The sequence below is a fragment of the Paralichthys olivaceus genome, chromosome 12 (assembly GCF_024713975.1).
Source record: "Paralichthys olivaceus isolate ysfri-2021 chromosome 12, ASM2471397v2, whole genome shotgun sequence".
NCBI lineage: Eukaryota > Metazoa > Chordata > Actinopteri > Pleuronectiformes > Paralichthyidae > Paralichthys > Paralichthys olivaceus.
In genome coordinates this window covers 23,188,800-23,212,627 of record NC_091104.1, presented here as the reverse complement: position 1 = coordinate 23,212,627, position 23,828 = coordinate 23,188,800, and the positions used below count along the sequence as shown (strand labels likewise).

Here is a 23,828-nt window from a genome sequence, read left to right as displayed (position 1 = left end):
TCCTCCTGTTTGTGGTTTTATTGACTTTTCCACTGTCAGACTAAAGACAGGATATGTAACTCGGCCAAAGCCAGTCTCATGAGAGAAGCTTGTTTTGTTTTTTGTTTAGTGATTCCTATGTAAATCTATGCAGGAATTATTTTACTCAGTTCAAGCCTGACCATGAAAAGACACAGGTTAAAGCATGAACACATTCAATCTATTAAGTGATTCAGAACTTTGCTGTTTGTTATGAAGGTTTGTGCCCTCACATTTTTTCTACATTCCTCCACTGAATTTGTGGCCTCAAGGTGCTTTAGAAATTAATTCCTGTGTCTTTGTGTAGAGAAATTCAATATGCTGTTGGTTGCAGTGTGTTATGTAGTTTGGGCCTATTGGAGATAATCACTGAGAGAACCTGGCTCATTATGAAATATTCAGCAGTCTGAGTTAACTGTGTGACGGCGCTCCTGGTGAACACACCGATGTGAATGTAGCCATCCTTGTAGAGTCGGTTTATGATGAGGGTGAGAATGAGGCCGATGTTGCGGGAGTTGTAGTAAGTTAAATAGATGATCCATCCACAGGACAGAATGGTGGCTGAAAGAGAAAAAAAACACGGCCATTGTCAGTTAAACATGATCAATCCTGACGTTAATTGAAACAAAAAGGTCTCATTATATTCCTGCCATCCTTCTCAGATGAATAAAGGAGATAAAGCTAGGGTTGGTAATCCTGGGAATGCTAGCAAGAGCAGGCTACACTTTGAAAATGTGCAACAGATACAGCGTACCCCCTTAACAATGTTGTTAAGACTTGTTTTCCAGGTTTAAGGTGATGCAATGATACACAAGAAAATAGCTCCTGTGAGATATGTAGTGTCATTGTCTTACTGTGAGTCATTTGTCATATTTCAATTGAAATATACTGGCAGGATAACTGCATGATTAAACATGAATAGAGTTAAACATCTTTAAAACTTTAAACCAGCCAATGTAGCTTTTGTCTTTTTATCTGATTACTAATCGATTAATCAAAAAGGAATCGTCAGATTAATAGATTGTCAAAATAATCGTTAGTTGCCTCTAGACAGATTATTTGAAGTCTCATTAAAACATCCATTGATCTGGATTGTTTTTCACAGCGCAGATTTCTTACCAACGAGGAGCCAGATGAAGTTGGAGTTGTGCTTGGTGAGAAAGTCATCCAGGTCCCCAAAGGTGGGGAAGGTGCTTTCATTGTTTTTGGCAACATACCCATCCATGGCTACAGGCTCTCCGTCTGATGTCTACAACTAAAACAGACAAATGTCAGAGTGCTGTAAAAGGCACAGGAAGAAAATGCAGTGGAAAAACAAAAACACAAAAAGAACTAGTGCAAAATAGCAAAGAAATACAAGAAGGGAAAGTTTCATAATGCAATGTATTTCATCGCTCACGCTGTATTTCCAGGAAAATAATCACAAGAACTATAAATCCAGGGTTTCTGCAGGGTTCCCATAATTAATGATCTTTTTAAATCCACATATAAACAATTTAGCTGTTTCACCATCACATAAGTTTAAAAGATATCCCTGACAAACAAAAGACGCGCGTTAATTTACTGATCACTGATCACTTTTTTTTTAATTAACATGAATTCTTTTTAAATAATCTGGATAAGCAGCTAAAATTAATGGATAAATGCACAAACCACTTTTATATTGTACATTTATGTAGTTGTTGTTTAACATAGTTCATTTGTAAAGTGCTCGCACACCTGAGCAGTGGCAACTTAAGCAACAATGTCTGCTATGTGTAACACATGATCCGAACCAGCTCCAGGGAATATGTGCAGCTACTTTACATGTCATGAGGACATGCATTTAGTTATGTGAACTTTGCTTCTATGGAAAGGATTATTTCATATTGTTTGTGTGTGTTAGGGGGCTGATGAATGTAGCGTGTGTGTGTGTGTGTGTGTGTGTGTGTGTGTGTGTGTGTGTGTGTGTGTGTGTGTGTGTGTGTGTGTGTGTGTGTGTGTGTGTGTGTGTGTGTGTGTGTGTGTGTGTGTGTGTGTACAGCTGCATGCTCGTGCTTAGGAGTGTCAAACAAGCTTGAACACAGTTTAGGACACCGACTAACACACACTAGCACAAATCCTCATCTAATCCACTGTAAATAACGTTGGCAGTAAAACCCCTGAGATGGAACCAAACCCAGCTCTCTCTCTCTCACTTACAAGAAACAAACAACAAACATTTTAATAGTTCAGTTTTTAAAGTTATGTGTTACACAAAGATTATCTATTTATTTTCTGTAATTTAACACAGAATCCTTGTCTCATAAGGGATTTAACACCAGCTACCTGCCAGATACTAATCCAGTTCTGTTACCCACTACCCAGGTCTGATTCACTCCATCTGAGAGAGTGATAATAAAGATCCTGCTTTTAAACTCAGCTTCAAAGTGATACCTGTCCAACATGAGTTATGAGAGCACAGATGATGCTGCCATCCCAGAATGATCACTGCTGACAGTGACTCATCACAGGTAGCAGAGAGTTTTCAGTTTGGTTTAAAAGCAGAGAGTGTATAGGGTCAGTGTCAGCCACAGGGACCATCAGTTTAATCTGGCTACTGACCTAACTGGACATAAACCAAATCACTTCATGTGAGCCGACCAACAGATACTGAACACATCAGACTACAGACAACACCAGTCTTCAAACTTACATGAGGACAGTTTGGAGAGGTTAGAAATGTATTATAACTACAGACACTAGATAATAACTACAGACACTACACTAATGTATTATAACTACAGACACTAGATAATAACTACAGACACTATACTAATGTATTATAACTACAGACAGTAGATAATAACTACAGACACTACACTAATGTATTATAACTACAGACACTAGATAATAACTACAGACACTATACTAATGTATTATAACTACAGACATTAGATATAACTACAGACACTACACTAATGTATAAGATTTACACTAGACAATTACTACAGACACTATACTAATGTATTATAACTACAGACACTAGATAATAACTACAGACACTACACTAATGTATTATAACTACAGACACTAGATAATAACTACAGACACTACACTAATGTATTATAACTACAGACACTAGATAATAACTACAGACACTATACTAATGTATTATAACTACAGACAGTAGATAATAACTACAGACACTACACTAATGTATTATAACTACAGACACTAGATAATAACTACAGACACTATACTAATGTATTATAACTACAGACATTAGATATAACTACAGACACTAGATAATAACTACAGACACTATACTAATGTATTATAACTACAGACATTAGATATAACTACAGACACTACACTAATGTATAAGATTTACACTAGACAATTACTACAGACACTATACTAATGTATTATAACTACAGACACTAGATAATAACTACAGACACTACACTAATGTATTATAACTACAGACATTAGATATAACTACAGACACTACACTAATGTATAAGATTTACACTAGACAATTACTACAGACACTAGATAATAACAACAGACACTACACTAATGTATAATAACTACAGACAGTGCATAATAACTACAGACACTAATGAATAAGATGTACAGACACTAGACAATTATTACAGACACTAGACAATTACTACAGACACTACACTAATGTATAATAACAACAGACACTACACCAATGTATAATAACAACAGACACTACACTAATAAATATGATTATTAGTGTATAATAACTAGAGACACAATACAGAAACCACACATTTGTACACTACAAATGTACAATAATTAAAGACACCACACTAATGTGCAATAACTACAGACACTCTAGTGATGTATAATAACTACATATACTACACTAGTAGGTCTAAACAGTCTTTCTGTTTTATCATCATACGATCATGGCTTTAGCTGTTGTGAGTACATCTGTGTTGAAAACAACAAAGCAGAACTAAGTGACAGGACTAGAAAGTAGCACTGGTCTGAGGCAAACACAGATTTAACTGTGCTAACCTGCACTGAACATATGTCAGCTTACTCAATCATCAGCAAAATATGCGCCCTGCTCTAAATGACCTGAGACCTTTCCAGAACGTACTGAGCACAGAGGAGATACACAAAGCACCAGCTTCAACATTTAATCCAAAACTCAACTTCCGGGGCTGTTTGACCGATGAGGATGACAAGAGCACAGAGAGCTGGAGCCTAACTTGACAGTATGCGGCTTTGTTTACATACTCCAGTGGTGCTGCCATCATCGCCACACGTCTCTATCTTGAACAAGCCTCACTTCAACAGGTCCAGTCGAACGTGTTTAGCTAAATTAATAACCCACTGGTCTTTAGATTTGATCTGGAAGCCACAGCTACACCTGAATCTAACCACACACCTAGCTAATCCCAGGTCTTGAGTCATTTCCTGAGCATTATCCTCAACACTAGTAACAAAGGCTAATTGTTGCCTGTCGTGCTTTATTCCGTCGGTATGTGTCTCGGTGCAAGAAGCAGCTGTTGACCCGTCCAGTGGCTGGTGGCGCTTTAGCTTGTGGATAATGCGGTTATTAAGCTAACCGCTAACTATCAAAACGTTAGCCCAGTGCTTCGCTAGCAAGCTAATGACAACAGGCCGCGCCCTGTAACTTCTCCAGATTCAAACAGTGAAAGCAGGTCTCTGCACGGCAGTCAAATACCTCAGAGTCCTCGATAAACTGTGTGGTTTCATCTTTGCCCCGGTTCTTCAGGAGTTGTCGTCCCTTTGTCGCGTCGGACGTGAGCACTGCTAGCATCCTCTGGAATATTTACCTGGCAGACGGCCAGTTCACATCTCTTCCTGTTCTGGGGAGAGCGGTCGTAGAAATCGACCAATGGGGGAACACGGATAGAAGAGACTGACCAATCAGAGGAGAGCGTGAGCGAGGCTACGCGCACGGACTGACAGGCAGTGGAAACCAATCGACACGACAGGTTTGACAGCAGCGGCTCTGTCGTCATCGTTTAGGTGTGTGGGTGATCAGTGTGCGATTGTTTTGGTGTCAAACTGAAAGTGTAAAGCAAAGAAAGACTTTCAGCCAGGTACGTTTGCACATGCAAGGAATTTGCATTGTGTGCAAATTAAATCACACAAGTAAATTCAGGAGGAAGTACTGTGAGGAACAGGAGAACGATAAAGAGTGGTGCTTAAGAACAAGAGCAGAATCATGAGTTAAAGCTTAAAGGTTCAGTGTGTAGAATTTAATGACACCTAGTGGGGAAGTTGTATGTTGCAGCTGAATACCCCTCACCTTACCTTCCCCTTCCAAACATGAAGTAAGGCGCGAAGGCCTACGTAGAAAGAGGACCCAGTCCCAATGTAAATATAAAGTATTTGAATATAAAGGGCTCTTTCTAGGGTAAAGAAAACAACAGTTAGTACAATTTAGATGAAACACACTGGGATTATTTTATTTTCAAATTCTGCTAATAGATCTATTTCACCTAAATCTTACACACTAGACCTTCAACAATAAAAATTTAAAATATAATAATAATAATAATAATGTATATATTTCTATATATTATCTTCCATTTGTATTATATATAATGTGCAATCTGAAGATATGTGCAATAGGTCAAGAGATTAAGATTTATCAAGATGGGTTTCATCTTCAGAGTGGGACATATTTTTACAGGGTAACATTCTGAAATATTTCCCATGGTAAGTAAATATGAAACAGAAGGGTTATTTACATCTTTGTCCATCTTAAGACAATAAGGCCTTTGGTCAGTAGGTTCATAAGGACAACAGGATCAGTGTCTGCAGCAGTGAAATGTGGTGCTGGAAGGACCAGCCCATGCATCCATGTCTGAAAATAGAGACCATATCCTGGTAATTATGGTTGGTAAGCCATTGTTCATTGAACTGTCAAAATTTCAATTGTTTAAATGTGATTTTGCGGTGTGTCTTCTCCAAGGTGACCTTTATAGTGTTCTTTATTACTGTAACTGAAACTGTGAAATGCAAGCTGGTCACGTGCTGTTGTAGGTTAAGATTTTTACATCCTGCTGAAACAAAATAAAGGTGCACAATGCTAAGACACCTTAGTGCTTTGAGCTTAATGCAAGGCAACATGCTCATTCATAGGGTTCTTCAACGCAAGGATCAAGAATCAAAATATACAAATATACAAATATTCATTCACAAAGAAAGGAAATACTTTGGATATTTGCTTGATATTTATTTTTGTTTATTACTATTAGATGTTTGCCAGAACGCCTAATTATCAGTTGAGTCCAAAATATATCTCAAAAATAAAAGCTGATCGAAAAAATTTAAGATTGAGAGGACAGTGCGAACATCCTGATAATCAGTCGTCATGTTTCATGTTCACTATTTTAGTTTATCATATTAACCTTCTAAAATTGGCCTTAAACCCAAAGCACAGGAGGTTTATAGGATTATTCTAGTCAGTTATTGTACTGTACTGAATAAAACTTTGACATGATCATTGCACTAAATGCAAAGTAGAGGACCACAGTGATTACATTTTGTACTGAAAGGAGCAAGAATGTCTGCATCAAACTACATGACATTCCACCCAATACTTGTTGAGGGATTTAACTTAATAGCACATGTCAAGTGTTTTACCTGACAATGATGCGACAGGAAAAATACTGTGTTTACCAAGGTTGTTGGGATTCATCCTCTGCCATGGATATCTGGTACCCCAGTAATCAGTGTATTTTTTAAAGTGAACAAATGTCAGTCTCACTGCAACTCAAGAGGTAATTGTTCCACTAGGGACAATGAATGTCGGTGAAATATCTAATGGCCTCAAAAAGTTAATGAGGAGTTTCAGTGGGCCTAAGTGGCTGTGACACTAGCCTGGCTAAAAATGCTTTCACTGGAGTTGGAGCTCTGCTTTGTCTGTTATCTGGAGCCAAACAGCATCACCTCTGATATTGTGTTTCTGTGAATGTTTAGCAGCTTCAGTAGCACTCCTAAAATCCTCAACTTTACACAATTTGCTCTCATGCCTTTTTACTGAAAACATCCAAAATATCAGGCTTGCTTTTCAATTAAAGTTACAGTGTGTAGAATTTTGTGATATCTAGTGTTGAAATTTCATGTTGCAGCTGAACACCCCTCACCTCACCCTCTCCTTCCAAACATGAAAAAGAAACTGTGGTAGCTTCAGTTGTCATAAAAACTCAAAAGGTGTTTAGTTTGTCCAGTCTGGACTGATGTAAAAAACATGGCGGCCTCTGTAGAGAGGGTCCCCTCGATGTAAATATAAAGTATTTAAATATAAAGGGCCTTTTCTGGGGTACAGAAAACTATAATTCATACAATTTAGATGAAACGAACTAGTGAAAACATCATGAGGATTATTCGACATTAAATTTCTGCCAATAGTTCCCTTTCACCTAAATCTTACACACTGGACCTTTAATGCATTTGCCTCAAGATCTATATATTTTGAGTGTGACTCTAAAAAACATGTCTCATGTGAATTATTAGTTTTGTTTTCTTAATATTGTTTCAACAACATTCCTTATAGAGGTTCTTTATACGTTCCTTTTTTTCTGAACGCTGTAATTTTGCACAGAATTATTATGCACTAATACTCAGGTGGACTGTCAGGTTGACTGTCCTACTGTAAAAATTGCACTGTTATTATGCTGTTACACTTTACTTATGTTTATTCTCTTTCACTGTGTTTTTATAAAAAAAATTACATTTAGATTTTGACTTCTCGATTCTTGTTATGATTTCTAAAAGTCAGATAAATGCTGCTGTAACAAGAAGAGCTGCTAAAACAATTTTCACTGTTTTAATATTGGTGACAATGTTGAACATTGACATTGAAGGATTCTGATTCTGATTCTGAGGTGCTTGAGTGCAGTCAAAACTGATTGCCTTCTATTAAGATAATATAAGATAATATTTTATTCGTCCTGCACTGGGGAATTTTTTAACATTACATCAGTAAGAGGGTGGTCAAATTAATTATTAATAATAAGAAGCATGCAATACGAATAAATGTGGGGAAATATAAACGGAATAAAAACAAATATATACAATTGTAAACAGAATATGTACTGTGTGAACATATGTACAGTGAAATGGATTGCACATTAGCCATTGAGTGTCACAGACAGAAATGAATATTGCACAGTTAAAAAGTGAAAAACCTGAGATAAAGTGCAGAAGTCCATAGAAGGTGCTTGTGGTCTACTGGGAGCAGAGCTGATGGTACAGTCTTACTGCTGCAGGAAGAAAGGACCTTGAATCAGTCTGTCGCTGAAGGAGCTGCCCGGTGCTGTGATGGTGTCCTGCAGGGGGTGGGACTGGTCGTCCATCAGAGAAGACAGCTTCGACATCATCCTCCTCTGTCCCACCACCTGCACTGGGTCAAGCGGGTATCTCAGGAGCAAACTGGCCCTCCATATCAATTTTTCCAATCTCTTCCTGTCAGCAGTGGAAATGGATGATAGTCCAAAGAAAATGGCCGATGCCAACACAGAGTATAAGTAATCAACACCTCTCTCCCTTTCGCTTCATTCCACTCTTGTTTTAAATATGCAGCAGTGCAGGGCCCTCTAGAGGATATTATATATTTGTTGCTCAAGGCAATCAAAACCTGACTAAAATCTTTAAGCTGCCTTTTTCACCCGGAAGACAGATTTTTCTAGGTGATGCCATTTGTGCGTGGCCACATCTCTGAGAAACTGCTGAAAAATGCTGCAGTGAAGTCTCTTATCATTTCTGCCTCACTGATCAATTTACTGCTTCGATTTATCGAAAGCTTTAAATCAAGACATTGAGAAACACCTAAAAAAACTTCCTGTATTAAAATAAAAAGGATATTTGGCACACCCAGTTCCATTAACCTTCAGGTGCTGACTTGCCAAAACTGAGCTTGCCAGAAATCTGGGTGTTTGAGTAAGATTTCAATTTTTATCGGCAGTGCTGTCAGAGCTAGTGTTGAATCAGAGGGTCCAGCAAAGTACAGTTCTATAGACGTGCTAGGAGCTGTAGCATGTCAGTGTTTTAAGCTGAGTGCTAATGACTCTGCTCACATGTTAATGTGAAGTAAGTTTCATGCTTTCCATGGTCACCATCGTGGTGTTAGCATGCAAACATTTTCTCAAAACACAGTTTGAAGGAATTTATTTATAAATCAAAGTATTGGATGGACTATTGACCTAATGGAGATAAAGAGGTCAGGCGTTTCAAACTAGGGAACTTAATGTGTGAACCAAACATGACATCTATCCAATCCAGTTGTTGAGATGTAATGTAGACCACATAAGGCAACCTCCTGGAAGTGCTGGAAGGAAAGTCAATGGATCGCCACAATCATTGAAATTCACCTAATCTCATATTGACTACATTTGGTTTGCATTCCTGGAAACATTTCACAGTTTTTTAACAAGTTAAAAGATGTGCTTCTTATCTGTAAGGGACCAAATCTATAGAGCTTGCTGTTTAGGAAGTCAAAATGAAATTATTGTGTCAGCTCTCAATATTTTTTGCAATTCTATTCTTACTTCATTCATGCGGAGGCTTCCTCAATCCAAATCGTGTCTGTCTTTACAGACTCTAAAGAAATTGAAGGCAGTGTAAAAGATGAGATGTTTGTTAGTACAGTGTTTATTATTGATTGCCCCATCTGAACACTAAGACAAACGGTCACTGTTGAATCAGTCTATTAAGAAAAAGAAGGAGCAGATAAATCAAGAAACATGGTTTGCTAAAGATATGCAAGTGGAAAAAAAATGCAAATTGTACATGCTGTAAAATTGTGTATGGCACATTATCGACTCAACATATTACAATCTTAGAATAATGAGCATTTTTGGAAGCATATTTTAAAAGCAAATAACCGAAACAGATCTACTTTAAGACACAAATGTCCTAATAATACTGACAGCAAAGTTGTGTTGCTGTGGGAGGACAATAAACCAGTGCAAATCCATTTACTGGTCAACCATAGTAATTTATATAGACACTCTATAATAAGAGATCTGCTTTTTAAGGACAGATTGTGTTAAAATTGTATGAACAGACCCTCTGTTTTTTTCCCCCACATGCTTAAATTAGTCAGAACCTTTTTTAATGTCACCAGATCTGTTCACATTCCGTACACATAATTAGATTTATTCTAAAAGGCAATCCACAGGTTCAAAGGCCAATCGAGGTTGTTGTGTAACACAGGCTGTGAAGAAACAAATAACTTGCTTTCATTAATATCATTTAAATTAAATTGCAAGCATCCTGGTGGGCACCTCAGCCAATTTTAGCACCATAAATTAACACAGACCCTTTGTTAGCAGAAGGCATAGAACACATGAATAATTCATTCAGCAGAAAATAATTTATGTCGTCTAAAAATATTAAACTCACATTACGCTTACGGTTGATCAAGGCAATACATCAGAACTTCAATTGCAATGGCTCATTACAGCGGCAACAATCACTCTTGGGTTGATCGACACACAAATATTCAGGCTAACGTTTATCTCACAGATCTGCATGCTTTAAAGTAACATTGATACAACAACAACAAAAAAACAATATAACAAAACATCGGTTTTCATTAACCGTCCAATAAATAAAGTGCACGTGAAAAATAAGAGTCACAAGGTCATGAGTACGTCTCGCTCCTGCATGCTGGTGTAGAATGGCTTCCCAAACACGAACGAGTGCAGTCCCGCCCTGAGCTTCTCAGCGAAGGCCATTACAATGCTCAGGTCTCCCTCCACCGTCAGATCCAGGTCCGTCTTTAAATTGCGCAAGGATCTAAATGGCTTCTTCCCTTTTTGCCTGGGGAGGAAGGTGAGGAAATATTTATACTGTGGTGTAAGCGTTAACAACCTACAATACTCAGGGTCAGAAGATTTGCATTGGTTTGCAGCTGTGCACAGGAATGCCGTGCCACGATGAATTATGTATGCTGCTACAGCATGCGGGTGAGCATAAACCATCTTGTCAAGACACCTGGAAAATTGCACGATAACACTATAAACCAGAGCGCTTATATGTTTTCACCAGAGATAATAATTGTGTGGTTAGTGTTTACAGTAAGACATTTTCATGTTTCTCTGTACATATGGAAACATCTCATTTGGAACCATTTAAATCATTTTAAAGAAGGAAAAAAATAAATCTAATCAGTAATGCTTTGAGGCCACGTTTAGTTTAACAAAATTTGTGATTTCTGTATAATTATATATTAATAAATCCAAAACATTACAAAGGATCACTCTGATGTGTTGGTTCTAAGGTGCAACCGTGTTGCACTGGTTCTCCATTTTCTTTTTCCTCATGAATTTTTACTCTCTCTTTAAAACTGTGCTTCGACTCTTGATGCTCAACCACCGTTCTTGAGCCTTCCTTAAAAGTTTTGAGCTTCATATCCACTGACCCTAGAAATTTGCATGTCTTAAATGTAGCAGGATGTAAAGAGAAATTTGGAGCAATGAATGTGCAGTTTTGAAAGTACAGGATAGAAAAACTGATTTCTTTCTTGATTGTGTGTGTTTGCTGTCTAAGCATTTTGCTTGCACATATTTTCGCAAGCCAAACACATTGTTTCTATATAACTAATTAAGTACTGTGCAGTGTTAGAAGAAATTAATTTAGAGTGCATTTAAAGTGTAAAATAATTTTTGGTTTGGTTTTCTTAGAGCCAGGGTGTTAAGACACTGACAAATGAGCACTAACATATAAATAAGGTAATATTTTTCTAAAGTTAGAGTAAGTAAAACAATAGTCTGAAACTTTATCACTGATAATAAGTAATTTAAGCCTGGGTCAGGAGGTTACAGATAGTCAGGTCTGACTAAATACTACTGTACCATAAAGAAACACTTGCTGAAAGATTTAAAACATCTTTTGCACTCAGTAGCAAAGCAAGATGTGTAAAACTAGATTAAATATGTGACTGCTGTCCTAAAAGGAGCAGGAAGGTCATTCCACTGATGGCGAGTACACAAGGATGCGTCAAGCCCAGATGGAGCCTTGACCAAGTCACCACAGGGAGGATGGCATGAAAAAATGCAGACTTGACGGACTGCAAAGTCTCAGATGAGTTTTCTGGAATAAAGAAGGTGCTTCTGGAGCAGAGCCAGAAGGTGGTTACTGTAACCGTGATGGGGCCAGAGCGTGACTTGAGACACAATTATTCCTCTTTCTTTTAGGTACTGAACGGGGTCTCCGGAGAGCAGGGGAAGTCGATGGAGTTAGTCGAGTGTAAAGCTAAAGTAACAGTTTTTAACTCGTTTTATCGCTGAGTGAATGTTCTGGTAACTGCCTAAATGAACGGTGAATTAATGTACGATGTGGTGTGAGGACAGGTCACCTTACAACCTGGCATAGTCTCCATTTGTCAGCCTGGGGGGGGGGGGGGCAGAGAAATGAGAATTTCTTGTCAGTGATTAAAATGATGATCATAAAAACATAATTTGGTGTTTTGTTGATGATGGCTGGCTCCACTCCAGAGTCTCTCAGGGTTGTGTGGCTGGGAAGCGATGGCATGTCCTTTGCATCATTATGACTCAACACAATATTCTCTTCATTCGGCTCATAAAAGGGGAAGCAGTCGGTGCTGAGGATTCATCGTCCTGTGTTGCTAGACAACCGGCCACTTCTTTCTGTTTCTTCCCAACATGAATTATTTGGCCTGAGTCCAACAAACCAGTGCTGCTCTGTGATGTACGACTCAGCTGTTTATTTTTTTATTTATTGTCTATAAAATTACAGAAATTGCCAGTCGTAGGTTACCACACCTCAAAGTAACGTCCTTCCACTACTCCAGTAACAAATCTATTCAATTTAAAATAATATGAAACAGAAATGTAGCATATGCTAATATTGGAATTGCAGCCAGTATTTGAAATATTTAATTAATGATTTGATTTTAATTTGATTTCATTTGATTTTATCTGTAACACCTGCAACTGCAGGGGGCAGCTCAAGTCAGGCCAATAAACCAAGTATTGTCACACCATGCAGAATCCTCTCATGTGCACCGTGTCCCATAAACAGAGAGGCCTGGTGTTCTGCCGAGTTCTGCCTGCCTACAGGACCGATGCCCATTTAGCTGGTGCTAAACTCAAGGACAGACTTTGTATTCTCTTCTCTACATACATATACATCATTTGGATCGTCGCTTTTGAAGGACAAAACTTGAAGCAGGGGAATACAAAAATTATTCAAATGACTTGGGTGAAAGGGATCCATTGGCAGAAATTGATAATAAATAAAACCAATGTTTTCACTAGTGTGTTTCATCCAAATTTTGTTTCTTTACCCCAGAATGGACCCTTTATATTTAAAAACTCTAGATTTACATGGAGGGGGTCCTCTCTATGGCGGCAGCCATTGTTTTGCTTTTTTTTACAGTTGTCCAAACTGGATAAACTAAAACCTTTTGAGTTTTCATCACGGCTACCACAGGTTTTTTTTTTAATGTTTGGGAGGGTGAGGTGCGGGGTATTCAGCTGCAACATGCAAATTCACCACTAAATTCCACAAACTGAACCTTTAATAGGTTAGATGTGTTTGGTGAGCTGTTAAAGGAGGGATGCATTCCCCAGTTCTCTACTGCAGGTGAGAAGCACTGCTGAGAAAGATTCACTGAGAAAGTTTCACACAGAGTATTTAAACTTCCCCCCTGGTAAGAATTATTATAACTAAGTGCATTTATGTGAGCTTATATTCACTATGGACATAATGGACAGAAAGTGCAAGTCACACTGAATTTGAACCTCAAATATCTTCACTTGTCTTATATTTGTCTATGCAAATTGAGATATATATGCAAATACATAGCAAATGATTCTTGATATTTCTTGTGCTACACATCACGACTCGCCGAGCGATGACTCATCTGATCACACGAGTTACCTCTGCTGCTCAGCAGACAGGTGCCTGTGTTCTTTGCACTTCCCCTGAATGGTAACCTGACCACGTGTTCCTTCTCCTCTGTATCATCAAGTGTCTGTTTTACACCTCCGGTGAACTAAATCACCACTTCACCGTGTTCACATGCATTTCAAAGCAATACACAGCTATTGCAGGTAAGTGACAACCCTCTCTACACTCTACGCTCTGAGAGTGTGTTCCTCTCCTCCATTTACCTCATGGTGTTTGAGATCTGGCTCAGCTGGGTCCTCACCCAGGACTAACAGCTGTTCCACAGCTGGAGTCAGTGTTGTCTGGTCCCTTTCACCATGTTCTTAGTCATTTGTGACTAGGGGGTTGCCATATCCTCACCCCTGTACAGCAAAACCTCAGGGATAAGTGAACAGATGCAAAAAACCGCTGACCTGCCTATTTTGACTCTAAGCTGCAGAACAGTACATGTGTTACATCAGGCTGCAGATGACAGGGCTTAAAGTTATTTCTGGCTGTGTGTCCTGTGGGGGGCCAGCGTTGATCAGTGATGATGTTGCTGTCTAACAAGGACCATGGCCACAGTGCATTGTAGTAAAAACAGAGACAGAAAGCAAGTGAACTATAAGTTCTGGTACTTGTGATTGTTTTTGGTTCTTATTGTTGCAGCCTGTGTGAGTGCAGTGTCTACAGCCACATGTTAATCACATTCGTCAGTTGAATTGTAGTTGTATTAGTGAGAGCTCTTACGTTTCGTCCTCAATGTACTTGAGCAGCGTGAGGGCTTTCCTGTGGAGCAGCAGCAGGAACTGGGCCAGATAGGTGCTCCGCAGGGACAGGCCCGGCTTCAGCATGAACACCTGGGTGCAACACAGGATGTCAATTAGACGTCCGAGCTACAACTCAGCTAGAAAAGATTAGAATATTCCGCACGCCCCTTTTCCTTCTTTGTGCTAACCTTGAGAAAAAAAACATATTGCTGTTGTCATGAAAAAAAAACATGTAAGCGCAACTCTGGGGGCACTTTCATGGGAACAGATGACGGGTTGCGACCCTTGGGAATCAATTCGTATGTTTTGAACCTATGGGCCCTAGAGATTACGTCGGTGTTACGGAGGCTCATGTTTCAAGTACGAGCTGCAGCCAGAACAAAACTTTTAGGCAATTTCAAACAATAGACTGAAGTAAATACACTAGTTCTTACATGTATAACATTTATATACCTGTATACAATAAGTAGACTAGAATTACTGCACTGCGGTTGTATGCCTCCGCTAACCAGTGCAGTTTCCAGTTTACTTTATCACATTATCACAGTGACGTTTTATAAGTCTGGAAAAACAATAAATAGAAATATGTCCATGAAAGCTGCACTGGTTGGCGGAGGCATACAACCGCAGTGTGGTAATTCTACTTTCCTCTTGACTTGATTAAAATGACTTATTTCCCCTTTTTAGAGGGACAATAAAAAAGCATATGAAAAATGTTGCTGTAGACTTACCTCGTCTATAAATGACTTCACCAAAGTGTCATTATGCATTACGTCCTGAAATATATTCCTGGAAATAAAGACAAAGAAGTGACGATGTTTAATTTGAGCGGGAGAAAAGTACACATCGCGTAAAAAAGTGCAAATAAAATAGCATACGATGCAAGGGATGTGTTTATGTCTTACAGGTCAGGTGTGAAGGTTTCATCCGTGTGAATGACTGTGTCTGGGGGTATGTCCTCCTCGCTGTCCGTCTTCCAGAGCGTGCTCAGCTCTGACCGCATGTAGCGTCGCTGGTTGTACATGTGCTCGTGGCACGGTGGCATCTGCTTCACAGTGTTGATGTCGACGTCGATGTGAGTGGTTGGGTACGGTGAGTAAAGCACTTGGCGGAAGGGCAGGACAAAGCTGCCTGTGGAGTCCTGGGAATTCAAAAAAAAACAGTTATGAAACCTGTATCGACAACCTGCCAACTCTGGACTAATCTTACAACCTGCTATGATTCTTTTTTAATGTGATGTGTGACAACATGTTATTATTATTCATATCTGGCCCAAATTTAAAGAGCACAGGGCACATTTATAAAAGAGGAAACAACAACAATAGAGAGAAAAGCAAAAAGGAAGCAGACGCATATAGAAATGCAATAAACAAAGGGTGAATATCAGAGCAGCTATTCAAAAACATTCTTTATCTATGTCACATATGTGCGAAGAAGCTTTAATAAATAATTTCACATTCTGCAAGCAGCAAGATTCCAATATCCTGACTAATCCTGTTGTTTCTCCCCGGGCTGGTTTTTCTTGTTTCTCACTGTATTTTACATAAAATTGTAAAATAAGATCCGCAACACAGCCAGCATGTACTATGCCGACTGATATGATGGAACAAACAAACTCTACCAAGCTTTGTGGTGAATGTTTTCGTGTTCTCATTCCTGCTGACTTCCTATATAGCAGTATTCCCAAGTGGCAACCCTATAGTTATACCCCACCTGCCTCACAGAACAGGGTTAATAGAGTGTCAACTTTTCTAAAACCACAAACTTACTGAACTAGAACAAACCAAGAAATAAACTACACGTGCTATTATCTTACTTTGCATATTGCAGTTGCCCGAGTAAAACTAAAAACCTTATGGAGGCCACGTTAAAAAAAGCTCCATGAGTTAAGACAGATCTGAATCTTGTGCAGTGTTGTAATAAAAATATCTTACTGCAACTATTGACTACTAAAAAAAGCAAACAAATCAGAAGATGGACTGGGCGAGATAACACAAGCAGACAAAAGAAAGCACCAGGCTCTAATTCAAACCACATCATACTAATGAGAGGGAACTGGTGACTACCTTGAGCAGACCCTGTACAAACAGGCCCGTGTCATATTTAAAGGATGAATCCGCCCTGCAGAGGCGAGAGCACTTCCTCTCGGCTGGGGTGAGGAAGACACAGAGAGTTCGCACAATCTGCAAGAAAACACAGAGGCACCTTCAGAAAAATCCTGGTTTTGATTATTAACACAATAGAGGAAAACAGGTTTGGACATTTCAGAACAATACAGAAATGAAACTGTGACACAATAAGGGTTATGTAAGGTTATGCAATCATTTTCCAAATATGGGCAGAAAATAAAACAAAGATGAAGGCGAAAATCAGAACAGAAATGACCAAAGACCTTAATCTGGCTTGAGGCTACCTGGTAGATACAAATAAAGAACGTGGTTTAATTAGTGCTCAGTTCAGGCCTCAAGCCAAATAAACTACAGTTAAGACTGTGCAGGCCTTTGCTATTCATTGGGGAAAGGAATGGTGATACTGTAGCTACTAATGAAACTGTTAATGGTTTCAACTTGTTTTGTTTTTAAATTTGACAAATGGCTTCTTTACATATGGTTGTATTGTTCTTACATGCACATACTTTGTTTATCATGGTTGTGTTTGGTGCCATATGATTTTTTATTTGAACATTTTCAGCACATTTACAATACCATGATACCATGATGATATTCTTGTTCACTATAATCGTGACACAACATTTCACCTTTACCTCTACATACCTTCTACTGACGCCTGCTGAGAACACTATATAGTGTGCATTATTAACTTTCCTTCTCATTTATTGTGCCCAACTTGTCTTGTTTTAATTCAGACATCCTCCCTTTAAACATTTCCGTTGCAGCAGTAACTGTGTTTCAAATGCTGAGGTTTTTCTGTGTGCAGCACTTAGCCAGCGAACTTACCTTATTTACTTTCTCTGGGTTGCTTCCAACTACTATTGAACAGCCGCAAGTCTGCAGATGAGAGCTGATGGCCCTGAACCAAAGAGACCAAAACATGCAAATTAGAATCAATTCGCTTCATTAGTGCTACTCTAATTCTTAATGGCAGCTTTTAAACCTTTACAAGGAAGAATTAAGAAAGCAACTGGCTCTGGGTTCGAGTTACTTTAATAATTGTGTTTAACAAAGTTTACATATTTACTTAAATAGTTTGGTTGAGATCTGGTCTTTTGACCATATTTCAAGGAAATAAATGGTTTGATTGGTCTGAAAAAGAACTCAAGTTCAGCTTGAATGAAGTTTTTTCCAACTAAATATCTTAATAAATCAGAAACAAATACGTTTTAGATGCAGGTAAATAAGTTCCAGTTTCCAGATACTTTATCATGTCCACAGGAGGTAGAACCAATCCTGTGCAGCTCGGAGAAATCGGGGGAGTGTCATAATCAGAATGGCCTCTCAACACTTTACTGCTATTTAGCTTTCATTCTTTCTCTGGAGGAAACTTTGGTAAAGGGGAGGGCCCTTCCTCATCATGGGTAGGTTGATGGGTGTTAAATGGGCACCGTTCATCATCTGTATCCATTTGCCTGTATGGGAGTGCTTACTTGTGGAGGAAATCCTCGTGGCAGCTGTCCCCGATGTCATCATCATTTAGCACCGTGTCTTTTATCTGCTCAGCAGGAGCAAAAAACAAACGTGTCAATTTTGACAATGAAAATCGCTCTCAACAAAAACAAAAGTGCTGATGGGCACATTTGCAGGATCATGAAAACAAGAAACACCAAAACAACAGTGGGGGAATGATTGTGGGAAGTTTCTTTGAGCTACTATTTTCTGTCACAGTACAGGAGCAAATGTGTGGAGCCACACTGGGTGGTAATCTTGGCAGAGAACCTGGATATTTCAAGGCTCTTGGAAGTAGAGGCCATTTACACAAGTGTAAGAATGAAACTGGAAATTTGCCAAAATTAGAGACAAAATGTCTTCTTCAGAATTTCATGTGTGTTTCAACAGCTCCTTTCAGTTCCTGCCACCATGATGTTGACATCATAACCTGTTAAGTCCCTCTTCACTTTAAAACATTTAGGCGGCAAGATTTATAAAGGCCTTCAGATGAAATAATCAATGTTAAAAATATGAGCCATCCTTAATTTATTTCACATCCATTACTCTGGTGTGTGTGTGTGTGTGTGTGTGTATGTGTGTGTGTGCGTGTGTGCACGTGTGTGTGCGCTTGAGTGTTGCTCACATCTATATGCTCTGGCGCGCTGTGTGACTTCATAGAGGCCAACAACTCCATGATAGGGACAATCTCCATGCTCAACACAGAGATGATGTTGTAGCCCTGAAGATGAAGGAGAGATGAAAACAGTAAACGTTAACTCTGCACAAATACTGAAGCTGCAGTGGAGTGAGAACACAGCTTATGACTCGTTTTATTATTTTGGATTTCATAACTAATTTGTGTACCTGCTCAGCACTGTGCTTGAAATTTGGACGCATCATTCTCAAAATAAGGAAAAAGACAACAACAGATAAAGGGGTATTTTTGGAATTAACTTTGCATGTTTGATATGCATGGGGTGGACAAAATAAAAAACATTATAAATAGAGCAGCCTGGTCGATTTCACACAGTGTGTCCTCCAAAGAGAAATGATCACTGTAAAATATCACACTGTACATTCATTGGTAATAATCAAGAAAAAAAGGAGCTTCATATCTTCATGATGCATTTATGTGAGAAGAAATAAATATATAAATTGAATTTAGATTGTACTTCAGCTCTTATGTAAATGATTAATTATCATTACAACTTCAAACACCGAAAAATCAGGGTTGGATAAATGTCAATACATTATATGAATGATGTAACACTTAAACTAGTACCAAAATAATTAATACCGGTGTTTATTAAAGAGAAGTCCAGTTTCTCAGCCATTAAAACAAGCAGCAGTACAAGAACTGACTTGTTGTGTCAGTTTAGTGACTGTACCAAAAAAACGTACAGCTCTAAAGCCAGTGAGCCACGTTTGCTTGCTATGTGAGCCCTGGAAACCAAAACTGTAATTTATATAGTTTCTCAACGCGACACAACAAAACTAACAGAGCAGTAAACAGGCCAAACTGTAGGTGCATCAGGCAAAAAAAACAAAAACCTGCTGCAATATTTATATCAGGAGGAGCAGTCTGACAAGAGGGACGCAGTAAAACTAACAATAGTGATAAACATGCACAACACAGGAGATTGATAAATAGGCCTATACAGCAGTATCTGCGGTGGTGATATATTTTGAAGCGTAGTGTCTCAGGATGGTTTGTCTGCCCTTATTATTACCTACTCACTTGCTGTCTCTGCAGGAGCTCTCAGACCTAATTAGCTAACCTACTCCTTTGTGTTGGGAGACAGCAACTTTATTATTCTGCCAATGTTGTTGCTGTCCCAAACGGATGAAACAGCTGATAGATGTCTTAATACCCATATAAAATAAGGACGAAAGGTTGGATAATGATTTAAAGTAAATTTGACAAGCACAAAGGGTAAATCTTTGTTAACTATTGTGTGAATATTAATGTCGAGGAGTGAGAGGTTAAAGGACCAGCGTTACCTTCTGCATCCAAATGCGCCCCTTGCGGATGACGTGTTTTAGTCTCTCCACGCAGATGGTGTGCAGGGGCAGGTAGAAGGCCAGCTCTGTCTGCGGCAGGATAATGGACAAGGCACATGTGTTCTTGTCCCCCTTCAGCTCCCCGTCAAAGATGAGGGACACGATGATGACGCCCTTTTCTGCCAGGACGAAGAACTTCACATCCACGGCGCCACACTCGGCACTGCGGAGAATCTCCCCGTTAAGGGTGTGATTGGCCAGGAAGGTGACCTCTCCATCGCTGAGGAACATCAGCTGGTCGCCCTTCGGTGACCAGATGTGTCGCACACGGGGACCCAGGATGTTGTCCCAGTAGGCGAAGGTGGCCGCCAGCAATGGACATTCTCCCTCTACTGCGACTTCAGACTTTGCCACAGCAGGTGACTGGGGTGGACAGCCGGAAGACATTGGAGTGGTTTGAAGACGTCGCTCTCTAAGTCCTGATGAAGTTCAACCTATGGCAACACAAGGAACAACAGATGTATTTCTGGTATTTAGTTTAGATTGTGGGCTAACAGTTTGATGATCAGAACTAAACGCTTTCAAGCTTTATAAAATCACGTAGAACATCTAATCATACTTCTCTGTAAAAATAAAAGTGATTTGTTTTGCTACTATAAGACCCACAACTTCTCTTGTCTCCAACAATGTCCAGAGCATGGATAAATGAATGCAAGCTTTCTCTAAGGTTAGACCAAACTCTGTGCAAAGAAACTGCATTTTTAAATTGATTCAAATTTCTACAATTTAAACAAAAAAGAAAGATACTCAACAAATATCCTACGCTAACCAGTCAGGTGTTCTTCTGAATTCGGCACATGTAACTAAAACATTAGCATTTTCTTACTGTAAGATATTTCAATTAATTGTTTACTTTTCTATCCATGTCCTTGATTGATAGTAGAGAGTTTTACCAGAATACTCGAGAGATCAAACTCCTGTGTGACTGAACATGTGTTTGATGAGTTGTCAGGTTCATTAGTGATCAAATATCTGTAGCTTGTCTGTCACCAGGTAGCTACGTTTGTCCACAGCGAGCGATGCAGCTCTGTTTTCACACTTTACGAGTGTTTTATTACATGTCACCACAGATGAGACAACGCGTGATCAGGCGATCGCCCCACACTTACTTTGTGAAGCAACAATTCAGGCTGGTTGACCAGTTCTGTTGCAGTGCTAACTCAGGGCTAGCTCGCTAACTAGCATTAGCAGAGCAGTGACAGAGGATTTACATCGCTTTCTCTTACTTTGTTCGTTTTCTTCAGCTCCGCGCGAAGATCTTCAAAGTGTCACTGCGCGTTCATTATTTCATTTCTGCGACTTCCACGGCACGTGACACTTGAATGCTCATTAACCCACCGTGCACTCTGTTGTCTTCCAAACACTTCCGCGAACGTCACTCCAACGCAGGCGCACGTCAGCAGCTGACAAGGCCGCACAGCGCCCTCTGGCGAACGAGACGGGGAAATGACCAGTGAGTCAATGATGTCATTTTTTTTTTTTTTATTCCGGGCGCCCACCTGCAGAAACACGAGTTATTTTAATTCCTTCACACGGAGCCTGCACGTTTCAGCGGTTTATCTGCGGACAGAAGCCTTTACACATCACATTTCTCAGGCTTCTGTAGTAACAGCACCGTACTTTAGTCCTGGGAACCTCATACTGCTGTCTCTATTTTATTCCCCCCCCTAAATCACACGTCTGTAAATTGCAATCACGACAGCATCATGGCTGCAGATCTCTATAACATTAAGAGTCAACAGATATGCTCATGTGATTGCGCTTCTTCCTTCAGCAGATACCTGACTTTGTCTAATGTGTGAGAATATCAAACACCCTTCAGGCTCGGGATTAGTGGATCATTTGCAGTTGTCAGGAGAGCAACTCCTCAAACAGGAACAATCGAGAATCAATACAAGCACCAAACTTTCACACCTAGTCTCAGCTCTGTATTTTCAACTACATATTGTACACACACCTAATTTGCAGTGTTGGACCCACTGGCCTCAGCAGGACGCTAATGAGACGACCGACGCTGTGGGCTCTAAAAGGCTCGTCAGCAATTAAGAGGCTGAACTGCTTCTGCAAACAGTGACTCTTAATTTTATAACACAATTACACGTTGCCGGTGAAAAATGTGCACTCAGCTGTGCTGCCATCTCCGCTTGTCGTTTCTATACTTTGTCCTGCAGCTGGTGTCTCATCAGTCCATCTTTGGCTGCTGTTTTCAATTTCTTCTGAGGCCCCTTGTGGCCTGTGGCAATCCAGGACTGCAATTCTCACTGAGTAAACTATAATGGGGGGGGGGGGGGGGGGCACAAATACCATGCAGCTGTTCTCCACAGGTTCTGCAGCCTCTTCCTTTTTCCTTTTCAGCTTAATTCCAATCATAAACCTCCTCTAGATTAAAATAACATGTACTCTTTTAGACTCTATTTCTTGCACACATAAACTTCACCAGATTAAATATGTTAATCAGTGAACTTTAGAATCAATCAGTCAATCAGGCTTCATTTATCCAACCCTTTCCATACACCCCCATGCACACACACACACACACACAATATTGAATAAAGAACAAAAAATATCAAAACATTAGACACATTTTCTTCTAATAATAGCAAAATATAGAATGAATGAATTAAAAAATGTATCAAAGGGAGTACAATCTAAAATAAAATGTTATGTATTAAAAGGAAAAGAATCTGGAAATAATAAAATAAGTTAAAATTCAAAGGATACACCAAAAAGTCCAACAGGCTCACTTATATAAATGAGTCGAAGTACTAGTGGTCAGATTTTGTCACCTTGAACAGAACTGGTCCAGTCTTTAGCTTCGCATGAAGACTGGACCAGTCTTGGTGTGTCTCTAGCTTTAAATGTCATGGGAAAACAGAACTCGTCAAACAGGGCTAATTTTATATCCAGACAGGAGCAGTTATGATGTTGCTGTCTCTGAGTATACATGACAATATGTAAAACATTCTCTCACACCTCTCTCCTTCCATGCTATCCTATTGCTGACATTATTTATTCTCATCTTGAGTAGCTCTGCTTCCTTTCCTGGGGCCTGTCAGAGTTGCTGCTTCTGAACCACATGAACAACAAGCCGAGCTGAATTCTTTCGTGCGTGTGTTTGTTCTATGAGCTCAGCAGCAGCAAACCTCGACTGTGGACGGTCAGCACGAGCCAGTGCGCTGAAAGAAGTTAGCTGAAGTTTTCAAGGTCACCGACTGTCAACAGTCATTCACAACAAACTGTGTAGCTGCTGGCCACCGCACTGATGTGACTGCACTGTGAGAACAGCCTTGATGCTGCAGCAGAGGTGAGGGGCTGACTTCACTGGAGTCTAACCACCCTCTGAATTTTACAAAGACCAAACAGTCATCATCTGCAAAATATTCCAGGAGAACATTTGTCGAGATATTTAAATATTAATCCAACACGTTATTTTGATGATTTTTCAGTTTTTGCGGATTGTCTATTCGTGGAACCACCTCTTACTTATGCATCTCCTTAT

General features: G+C 39.5%; 2 protein-coding genes across 6 annotated transcripts in view; both read right to left on the bottom strand.

Moving 5' to 3' along the window:
- kiaa1109 (KIAA1109 ortholog) overlaps positions 1-4,855 on the bottom strand; it is an 81,856-nt gene extending 77,001 nt beyond the window's left edge. For 2 of the 3 annotated variants that reach the window (XM_069535137.1, XM_069535138.1), the window contains exons 1-3: positions 4,706-4,855; positions 1,138-1,273; positions 463-579 (exon numbers count right to left, since the gene is read on the bottom strand). In XM_069535137.1, the coding sequence (XP_069391238.1) occupies positions 463-579; positions 1,138-1,243 (223 nt within the window). In that variant the 5' untranslated portion in view covers positions 1,244-1,273; positions 4,706-4,855. The remainder of the gene's footprint in view (positions 1-462; positions 580-1,137; positions 1,274-4,705) is intronic. The other variant, XM_069535136.1, reaches the window with a different exon arrangement.
- A 4,775-nt stretch (positions 4,856-9,630) lies between these two features.
- Positions 9,631-21,725, bottom strand: c9orf72 (C9orf72-SMCR8 complex subunit). 3 transcript variants are annotated; one of them, XM_069535738.1, is made up of 10 exons: positions 21,556-21,725; positions 20,270-20,763; positions 18,912-19,007; positions 18,268-18,332; positions 17,621-17,693; positions 16,730-16,846; positions 15,569-15,804; positions 15,395-15,452; positions 14,644-14,753; positions 9,631-10,821 (listed from the first exon to the last, which is right to left on the bottom strand). In XM_069535738.1, exons 2-10 carry the CDS (start codon positions 20,714-20,716, stop codon positions 10,635-10,637), a joined length of 1,389 nt encoding a protein of 462 aa, XP_069391839.1. In that variant the 5' UTR covers positions 20,717-20,763; positions 21,556-21,725; the 3' UTR covers positions 9,631-10,634. The 3 variants fall into 3 exon arrangements, with proteins under 3 accessions (XP_069391839.1, XP_019940097.1, XP_069391841.1); XM_020084538.2 differs by having other exon boundaries at positions 21,668-21,686; XM_069535740.1 differs by having other exon boundaries at positions 21,439-21,653.
- Between the last annotated feature and the right edge of the window lie 2,103 nt (positions 21,726-23,828).

Bases quoted from the DNA above. Each gene is read 5' to 3' on its own strand.
- c9orf72 (XM_069535738.1), bottom strand. From the start codon at position 20,716: ATGTCTTCCGGCTGTCCACCCCAGTCACCTGCTGTGGCAAAGTCTGAA. The intron at 19,008-20,269 runs GTAACGCTGGTC...CTTCATCTTCAG, and splicing joins GGCGCATTTGGATGCAGAAG to GGCTACAACATCATCTCTGT. The intron at 15,805-16,729 runs GTAGTCACCAGT...TTGAATTCCCAG, and splicing joins TTGTACAGGGTCTGCTCAAG to GACTCCACAGGCAGCTTTGT.